This window comes from Piliocolobus tephrosceles, chromosome 17, assembly GCF_002776525.5.
Source record: "Piliocolobus tephrosceles isolate RC106 chromosome 17, ASM277652v3, whole genome shotgun sequence".
NCBI lineage: Eukaryota > Metazoa > Chordata > Mammalia > Primates > Cercopithecidae > Piliocolobus > Piliocolobus tephrosceles.
The window spans coordinates 51,305,981-51,316,121 of NC_045450.1; the positions used below are offsets into that span (position 1 = coordinate 51,305,981).

A 10,141-nucleotide genomic window follows, 5' to 3' on the forward strand; every position below is an offset into this window, starting at 1 on the left:
CAGTGCTGCCTGGGCACCTCTCTGAGGCAGAGAAGTGGCCCCGCGCTCAGTCCCTGCCCGGCCGACCACTGTGGCCTGCACGCGAATGGGTCAGAGCCAGATCCCGGAGCTGGTGCTGTCCTAGGTGGCCGCTCACCCCCGCCCCACCAGCATCTCTCTCTGGACACAGCCTGACACTTATATCATCTTCTCTGTATGCAAAGTAATCACTCCTCTGTTCTGAACACCACTAGGCATGGCTCCCATGCCACCTCTGTGCTCTGGGGCTCCACCTCCCGGGAAAGAATGCAGAAACTTCCACAGTGATGGTGGCCAGCCGTGTGCTGCCACCAACCTGAACCACCCCACACCGACACCCAGCTCCCACCACAAAGGCTCAGGATCCCACAGGCCTTTGAGACTGTCACGCTCTTGGCTTTTCCTGCTCTCCATCCACAACATGCCCTATGCTGTTATGTGTCACATATGACACCATATTCAAGGTCCTTTGCACATTCCTAAGGAGATGCCTCCTGTCTGTGCCAGGGGCCAAGGAGAACACCCCGGGTACCTGGGCTCATCAGAGGCCCACGGAGATGGAAGGTGAAGCTGCATCACAGGATGGTGGAGACAGGAGCATCAGGGCCAGACCCTGGGATGACGATGTAGGTGCGAGGGTTTGCTTAGGGAGGTGATCCCAGGAGTATCAGATGGAGTGAGGCAGGAAACAAGGAAGGCAAGGAAGCCAGTGAGGGGGTCACCAAGCAGGTCACCACTGCAGGCCACTGAGTGCAATCCCACTGGTGACTCTGAGAGACAGAGTAGAACGCACCTTGAAGCGACGCCCGCCCTCGGGTGGCAGAGATGGATTGTTTGTATCCTGATGCTCAGCAGACATTTTTGGAGGCTGCCCTTTGGAGAATGTTCATTCCTGCCCCTTGTGGAGGCGAAACGAGCTCCTCTGGCCAGAAAAAGTCTTCAGGCAGGGGAGTCACTGTGCTGGCGATGACACCATCGTGATAGTCCACAAGAGCCATCATTGGGTCCCCATGTGTGGGCATGGCGAGGTCCCAGGTCTCTGCACAGCACTCCAGCAGCTGCTGCCACACACAAGAAACAGGCATCGCCCAGAAGAGGGCAGAAAGGGGGTTGATACAAAGGCTGTTCACAGCCACGAGGAGCATCCGCTGTCACACCGGCCAAGCCCGCATGCACATACACACACTGGGGCCCCTCCCACCAAGTTCCTAGAGACACCCCTGGCACACACTCACATGTAGCGTCCCCTCAGCTCCACCTCCTGTGGTTTTGTGGACATTTGCTCAGACAGCTTTGGTGCACACACACTAGTGCCTTTCTCACTTAGAGCTTGTGCATGTACACACTTGGCGTCGCACACTCCAGTGCCAATGACACTCCCACTCAACTGTTCCTATCCATTGATACTAGTGGTATCCTATCCGCTAATACCCACCTGCATGGCCAAACAGGCTCTGGGTATTCGCGGTGGAGAGACAGTAAGTTTCCTCATCTGAGGAAGTGAATCTTCTGTCCTGGTCTCTGCTTTGCTTGACCGCACATTGCACCTCCTCGGGGCCAGAGGGACTCTCTGGAGCCCAGGAATGGCTGCCTAGATCAGGCCGGATATCTCTGGACTTGGGGGCTGGACAGATCCTTACCCCCAGGGTGGCAGCCCACTTGTGTCAGCCCAACATGTCTCCAAGAAATCCAAGGTTGCAGGTCCTCAGGCCCTGCCGTCCCCACCTCAGTCATGCCACCACTGACCACCCCCACCAGCGTGACTCCTGGGGGCCTGGGGCTGCCTATCTCTCTTCCACCGCCAGTGGCTGCCTGGTCCACAGCCCACCACAAGGCTGGCACCACCTGAACTGTGTGGTGGAGTAGGAGGGCATCCCTTGAAAAGGACCTTTCACTCCCTGCCACTCTGAGCCTCATTATCCAACTGCAAGAGACAGAAACCCAACTTGAATCTTCATAAGCAAGGAAGAATACTTACTGAATTGTCCACGTCAGGCATGGCTGGATCCAGAAAGTCTGGGAATATGGGCAGGTATGTCATCTCTCTCTGGACTCTGCTGTCCACCACGGTGCCTTCGTTCTCCCATCAGAACAAAAGTATGGAAGCCCCAAGTCTACTTTGGTTGGTTCATAATCCAAAACAAAGAGATCCTCTCTCCCCCAGAGAGCAAATACCAAGTCTCAGAAAACTGACTGGCCCAGACATGTCCTCACCCCTGACTCTCTGAATGGCTGTGGCTGGGATTAAGGTCTCTGTTATTTATTTATTTGTTTATTTGTTTGTTTTTGAGTCGAAGTCTCACCCCGTCGCTCACACTGGAGTGCAGTGGTACGATCTCGGCTCACTGCAACCTCCATCTCCCAGGTTCAAGCAATTCTCCTGCCTCAGCCTCCCGAGTAGCTAGGATTACGGGCACATGCTACTGCGCCCGGCTAAATTTTTGTATTTTTAGTAGAGATGGGGTCTCACCATGTTGGCCAGGCTGGCCTTGAACTCCTAATCTCAGGTGATCTGCCTGCCTTGGCCTCCCAAAGTGCTGGGATTACAGGCGTGAGCCACCGCACCCAGCCGGGATTAGGGTCTCTGGCTGGCTGAGCCTGGGTCATGCCAAAGCAGTCCCTGCAGATCTCCCATGCCTCCACCTCTCCTCCCTGCCTGCCACTCTGTAGAGGGTGAGGAGGAGGAGCCACATTCGTCTCTCCTGGAATGGGTTTTGCAAAGAAAAGAGGGGAGGAGGCTGGGAGAACTGGAGACACACAGATGAGCAGCCTCTGCCATGTTCCCTTGACAGGGCCAGGCCCTACCCCTCAGATCTCAGTCTGAGCGATGACCCCAAGCCACAGATAGACAATGAGCTGGGCAGTGAGTGAGGGCAGGTGCTGGGGCAGGGTCAGGCGGAGAGTGGTTGCTAAACAGGGCCCATGGCAAAGAAAGGAGGAAAGAGCAACAGCCTCCAGCCAGGCCTGAGGGCTCCAGGCTCACTGGACGCCATCTTGAGTCTGTGCCAGCTCTTTCCCATGGTTGCCATAGCAGGGAGGGGGCTTGGACCAGAGAGGCCCAGCTCCATTGCCCACTGGCAGAGGCCCCAGCCAGCTGCAGGGAGCCAGTCGAGCTCCACACTGAGGGCAGTCTGTGACTTGTGGACTTACAAGACTCTCCCAAGGAATACACTCACCCACAGTGTACGGTTACACAGTTTTGTTCCTGAAGAGGAACATAAATTCGGGCAAAAGGCCAAGGTATGAATCTATGCAACTGGGCCTGAGACTCCACTCCAGGCCCTGACTTCTCCCCAGGACAATCTCACCATGGGCTCCTGCTTCTTCTCCTCCTCCTCCTTACAGCCCTTCCCTTCCTGGGCTGTCCCCAAGGACCTGAGTCATGCCTCCCAGACTAGGGGCCTGGAACTGTGGCCCAAGCTGACTCCTGTCCAGGTGGCGGGCCCAGCACAGAGCCCAAGAGGCTTACGGGGTAGATAATCAGCAGGAACTCCCAGTTCAATTATGAGAGAAACTGTGCTTCCTGCCAGTCACGCATAGACTTGATGACAGTAAGTGCTGAGTTCCAGACATGAGACCCTCTGCCCAGCCAGCATCCCCATCCAGCTCCTCCTCCTCACCCTCTGCACAGTGGGCACATGACCCAGGCTCAGTCAGCCAGAGACCCTGTGGCCTCTGAGCTCCTAAGTTCTGCAAGGAACCTGGGAGCTGCTGTGAGTGAAGGCTGAGTATGGGGACCCAGAGGTCTGGTTTCTCTGCTTCTGTCATCAGCTCACTATGTGAACTTGAACCAGGCCTCAGGACCCCCATGCCCCATCAGCCCACCTAGGCCAAAGCAGCCCCTACAGATCTCCCGTGCCTCTACCTCCCCTCCCTGCCTGCACTGTTCCCAAAGCCAGTCACAGTGACAGGCAGAGAAGGCAGGTTCTCACGAAGTCAGTCACTCCCCCAAGGACCCAGAAAATGTGAACAATGCAATTAACACCCAATCCAAAACAGTTCAAGGAGGCTGTAGCAATCCAATGGGAATGAGCAAGGCTGATTCCAGCACGAGAGGGCAGGGCAGGGGTGTTTCTAGGCACCATGCCCAGCGTTCTCACCCTCACCGTCTCAGCCACCCTGGGAAAGATGAGGGTGGCTGGCAGTTCACAGGCATGACAGGTACCCCATGAGGGGAACTGAGGACTAAGATGTCCAGAATGAATGTAGTTAGTAAGCAACCAAAAGCAACAGAAGAATCCCAGTGTGGGCAGGGTTGGGGGGGTGGGCCTTAGAGTGTACCAATTTGTGAAATTTTGGCTACTAACAAGAAAAAAACAAAGGCCATTCCAGGCCTCTCCCCAGGGAACAAATCTGCCTGGGGTCAAAAAATGAGAGAAAAAGAGAGAACCTTGGCCTGGTGACTATACTCTACAATACAACTCAGGGAGGCCAGGTGCGGTGGCTCACACCTATAACCCCAGCACTTTGGGAGGCAAAGGTGGGAGGATAGCTTGAGCCCAGGAGTTGGAAAACAGACTGAGCAACATAGTGAGGCCTTATCACTACAAAAAAAAAAAAAATTGTTTTAATTAGCCAGATGCTATGGTGTGTGCCTGTAGTCCCAGCTACAGGGGAGGCTGGGACAGGATTGTTTGAGCCCAGGAGGTCAAGGCTTCAGTGAACTATGACTGTGCCACTGCACTCCAGCCTGGGTGACAGAGTGAGATTATATCTCAAAAAACAAAAAATAAAAAGAAACAAACAAAAAACTACACTGCTGGCTTTTAAGATGGAAGTAGGGGCCCTGAGCCAAGGAATGTAGGCGGCCTCTAGGAACTGGAAAAAGCAAGGAAATGAATTCTCCCAAAGGAACAAGCCCAGTGAGACTGATTTTGGACCTCGGTCTGACCTTTAAAAGTATAAGATAATAGGCCAGGGGAGGTGGCTCACACCTGTAATCCCAGCACTTTGGGAGGCCGAGGCAGATGGATCGTCTGAGGTCAGGAGTTCAAGACCAGCCTGGCCAACATGGTGAAACTCCATCTCTACTAAAAAAAAAAAAAAAAAAGATACAAAAATTAGCCAGGCATAGTGGCAAACACATGTAGTCCCAACTACTTGGGAGGGAGGCTGAGGCAGGAGAATCGCTTGAACCCAGAAGGTAGAAGTTGCAGTGAGCCAAGATCGTGTCACTGCACTCCAGCCTCAACAAAGCGAGAATCTGTTTCAATAAAATAAAATAAAATAAACCTCTAAATTGATTGAGATATGCCTCCGACACTTTTCGGTTTACAAAAAACATACCTAAGAATTGGCCACCCAGGGGGCAGGAAGCTGGGGTTTCTATCCAGTAACTCTCACCCTGCTGGCCCTTGGTTGGTTGAGGGCTGCCAGCTTCCGGGTGCTTCCAGCCTGTCCCGCACACCAGCAGAGCATGCCTCTGGGGACATCCGGATGGGATGGTGGTGTGGAAAGATGCTGGTGCTGATGTGCCTGGCCCTCATTTTTTGTGGGGCCGGGGGACAAGGAAAACACAAATCCTGACCTAGGCCCTGCTCCACTGGGAGGGGCCCAGTCACCCTGCAATCTCAGCCTTTCAGAGTGACAAGCACTGGCAGGGCCTGGCTGCACATAGCTTTATCTTTTGCTAGCACAGCTTCCTCCTGTGCTTCCGGATTGGGCGTTGGAGCAGGACAGAGGCAGGACTCATCCATTCCTCCAAGTGCCCAGCCTAGGACAGGACTCTCTCCTCCATATCCAGCTCCCTCGGAGCCACCATGAACAGGCCCCAATCCCCAGGCCCAGGCGAAGCTGCTCTGGGCGAGACCCTCCCGGGCGACCTCATCAGCTACTACCAGGAGAGGGCAGGGGAGGGCCGGCTCGACGTCTGCAGGAAAGCAGCCCTCACCCACAGGGCCAGGCGGCTCCTGGGAAAGAGGGGCGCTCCATGGCTCTGTCTGCCAGAGGAAGTGGCCCTTGTTCTGGGCGGCTGCTGTTGCGGGGGTCCCAGTCCTGTCAGCCCTGTCCCAAAAGCCGGCCCCGAGCTGGTGCGTGCACTAGAGTTCCTGGAGCTGATCTCCGTCAACCTGCTTCTGTTTCCCTGGAGGAAGGAAATCAGGTCCCTGAAGGTAGGCACTGCTATGTCTGAGCAAGGGGGGTTCAGGCAGGGGTTGGGGCTCTGCCTCCGGGGGAACAGCATGCCCATCATACCCACTGACTTCAGTCCCATTTCAGTTTAAGAAACTGAGGGCTAAAGAGACAGATGCAACTCATCTGTGGTCAACAGCTAGCAAGTAGTACAACTGCTCCTAGCCACGAGACCAGCGGTCCCCGACCTTTTTGGCACCAGGGACCAGTTTCATAGAAAACAATTTTTCCACGGACAGGGTGGAGGGATGGGGGTGGGCTTGGTTTCGGGATGAAACTCTTCCACCTTAGACCATCAGGCCTTAGCTTTTCATCAGGAGCATGCAACCTAGATCCCTCTCATGCACAGTTCATAATAGGGTTCCCACTCCTGTGAGAATCTAATGCCACTGCTGATCATGACAGGAGGCGGAGCCCAGGCGGTAATGCTTGCTTGCCCGCCACTCGCCACCTGCTGTGTGGCCAGGTTCCTAACAGACCATAGACCACTACTGATCCAAGGCCTGGGGGCTGGGGACCCCTGCACTGGACTGGACTGCCTCTCCAAGGAAAGATGAACCAAGGAGCTCATAATAAACAAGGAGAGGAGTTGGGCTTTGGAGATCTACTGGAAAGGATTTTTTGTTGTTGTTTTTCATTTTGTTTTGTTTTTGAGACAGAGTCTCGCTGTCACCCAGGCTGGAGTACGGTGGCGCGATCTTGGCTCACTGCAACTTCCACTTCTCAGGATCAAGCGATTCTCCTGCCTCGGCCCCCCAAGTAGCTGGGATTACAGGTGCCCACCACCACACCTGGCTAATTTTTGTATTTTTAATAGAGATGGGACTTTGAGACCATGTTGCCCAGGCTGGTCTCAAACTCCTGACCTGAAGTGATCTGCCTGCCTCAGCCTCCCAAAGTGCTGGGTTTACAGATGTGAGCCATCGCACTCGGTCTCTACCAGAGTTTTAATCTCTTCCTGCTCCAGGCCCTGACTGCTAGGCTGGGAGGTGGGATACCTAGAGCCTTACCCCAGCTCAGTCACTATCTTTCTGCGTTTTTGTTTGGTTTTTGTTTGAGATGAAGTCTCACTCTGCGGCCCAGGCTGGAGTGCAGTGGTACCATCTCAGCTCACTGCAACCTCCACCTCCTGGTTTCAAGCTATTCTCCTGCCTCAGCCTCCCAAGTAGCTGGAATTACAGGCGCCCACCACCGCACCCGGTTAATCTTGTATTTTTAGTAGAGACAGGGTTTCACCGTGTTGGTCAGGCTGGTCTCCAACTCCTGACCTCAAGTGATCCACCCGCCTTGGCCTCCCAAAGTGCTGGGATTACAGGCATGAGTCACCACACCCAGCCACTTTCTGTGTGTCTTTGGACAGATCCTGCTTTGTCTTTGAACCTCAGTGTACCCCTCTGTAAAATGGGACAGAGGATAACGTGATCATGGACCAGGCTTTCCTTTGGCCAAATGCCCTCATCCACGTGCTTCTCAGGAGCCCCTGGTATCCCTCGGCACCAGCCCTTGATCCTGCCTGGCCTGGCCCCTCTCAGCCACTCTGCTGAGGCCTGTCCCACTCCTCACAAGCTCCCTCGTCTGTTCTAGATGTACACTGGGAGCTTTACCTGCTGGATGCGATCTGTGCTTTCCAGACACACAGTGGACGCCATCCTGGGCAGGCTGGGCTACACGACCACCTTGGAGTCTGAGTTCTCTCTGGTCCAGGCCACCAGCAAAGAGGGCACCAAGCAGATGGTGTTCGAGATCTTCCTGGCGAGGGTCTCATGTGAGGCCGTTCTTAGAACCACGGGCACCCGGGTGCTTGAGCTGGGCACAGAGAAACTTGCCAGGCCTCACAGCAGGCACAACTCAGAGAAAAGGCTGGTGAAGCCCTGCAGCTGCCTCGAGGGGGTTCAGCCAGGCCCAGGATCTGGAGGACCACAGCAAGGTCCCTCAGAAGGGATGGGATCCAAGAGGGCCCTGGCAGAGGGCACTGCTGACCAGAGATCTCTGCCCATGGCTCTGAGCCCATCTGAGGTCTCAACAGCCCCCAACAGCCTCCCCAACAGCGCCCCAGTCCCCTGGGGTCCCCAGTGCCATGCCAGCACGTGCTTGGACAGTGAGGAGGTCCTGCCTTGCTTCAGTGACCCTGTCTTACACTGGATGCCCTGGTTTCCCAAGGACATTTTCCTGAGAAGCCTGAAGGGAACCAACTCCCAGGCCTAGCCCTGGCCCCTGGCCCTTCCTCGGGTGAGGTGGTCACCGCCTCAGGGTGCAGCAGGGAGCAGTCCCTGGTCTCAGATGCAGTTCTTGAGAGCAGAGAAGTCACCATTCTCAGCCAGCTCTGCCCGACACCAGTTCCCCAATCTCCAGGGTAGTCCTTAGACCAGAAGCCACAAGCATAGCTGGAGCTGGCCAGCCCCAGAACAGACGCCGCACCTCCCAGCACCTCTTCAGAGAGGAATGAGCTCTGTGAGTGCTCCCCCACCTTCTGGGCCCTCAACTCCTGCAGGCCATCCTAGAGGCATCCCGCGCCCTGGGGTGGAGGAAGATGGACAACTAGGGCCTCTCATGGGGCCAGAGTCAACTGGTGATGATGGCAGCCCAGAAAGTGGAGTCACTCCACTCTGGAGGTCTACCCAGGCTCCCCTGCATGGATGAGAGTCCCCCAACACCCACTATACCCCCCAGTGGGGGCTGGTGACACCAGTTCCCACCCAAAGACACCATCCCAGCAATGGCTGACGGAGTAAACTCTGGCTGGTACAAGGCAGGCACCCTGAATAAGCAAATAACTCTCACTGCGATGTCCACCAGGAAGTGACTGCTGGGAGAGGAGCTAGACCTGGGATCATGGCACGGGAGGAGAAGCAGGGCACAGGGGAAGAGTGGCCAAACCTATAGCTTGCTTGTGAGGCATAGGAGCCAATCTGCTAACCCCAAAAGCTCTCAAATTCCAGCCCTGCCATCGATGGCTTGTGTGACCTTGGGCAACTCACTCCACCTCTCTGAGCCTCGTTTTCCTCATTTGTAAAGTGACTATGGTCAGACGTCTTCCCAGGAAGCTGGGAAGAGTTAGGGAGGTGAGGTGTGCTCAGAGCCCATTAGAGACCGACCCAGAGAAGGGTCCCTCCCTTTAGGCTTTCTGTCCCCTTCATGTCCCAGGTCAGTTGTGTGACCCTGGGTAAGTCATCCTGCAGCTCTAAGCAGCTGCTTCCCTCAGCAGCCTTCAGACCCATTTCACCTGTCACAGTGCAAATAAAGAGGGCAGAGATGTGTAGACAACTGGATGTGTAGTACGCCCTTAATTCATCTAGGATCCACTATTGGCCTCCTTTTTCTCTCGTTTTTTGGGAGCTCAGGGTCAGCTCTCATGCCTGCTCTCCACCCAGGAGTGGGGGCACCCCCTCTACCTGCCATCTCCTGCTCCTTTATGTACACATATACATGCACACATGCACACAAGTGGGTACATTCAGGCACGGCACATGCACATACACATGCCCTTAGTCATTCCTCATTGAGATCCCAACAGAGGGCATCCTCCTCCAACCAGGGGCTTCTCTACGCAGTGGCAGGTATCATTAACCCAGGGACGGCCTCTAGGGCTTCCCATCTGTGAAATGGGAAACATTAAATAGGTGAAGGTCCCTTCAGGGTGCAAAGCAGGTGTGTAATAAATGTTGGTACCTGCCTTTGCTCTCCCTGAAACTGAGCATATAACCACATCACTTTCAGTCCTTAAGACCAAGACGAGGCCTCAGGCTGGAAGGATTTTAAAAGCTTTGGCTCCACCTCCATCCAAGTCAGAGAGAGTCGTCCACTAAGATAGCCCCTACACAGGCTTTTTGAGACACAAATCAGGAAGCAGTATGCACTGGGCAGCACAGGGCACGCTGGTTAATCACCCACTCATCCATACAACCATCCATCCATCCCTGCCTCCCACCTCTCTCCTGCCCTTGATCCTTCCTTCCTTCCTTCTTTCCTTCCTTCCTTCCCTCCCTTCCCTTCC

At 54.9% G+C, this 10,141-nt stretch overlaps 2 protein-coding genes across 2 annotated transcripts in view; one reads left to right on the plus strand and one right to left on the minus strand.

Moving 5' to 3' along the window:
- BEAN1 (brain expressed associated with NEDD4 1) overlaps positions 1 to 10,141 on the plus strand; it is a 70,087-nt gene extending 59,946 nt beyond the window's left edge. Inside the window, exons 1-2 of the mRNA XM_023210095.2 lie at positions 5,687 to 6,128; positions 7,732 to 10,141. Of these exons, the coding sequence (XP_023065863.1) occupies positions 5,778 to 6,128; positions 7,732 to 8,352 (972 nt within the window). The 5' untranslated portion in view covers positions 5,687 to 5,777 and the 3' untranslated portion in view covers positions 8,353 to 10,141. Of the gene's footprint in view, positions 6,129 to 7,731 lie in introns of the transcript that reaches the window.
- Positions 18 to 1,163, minus strand: LOC111541449. The gene is given in 3 exon segments (XM_023210391.2): positions 18 to 655; positions 658 to 1,139; positions 1,142 to 1,163. Coding segments are annotated over 3 exon segments (600 nt in total). The 3' UTR covers positions 18 to 559.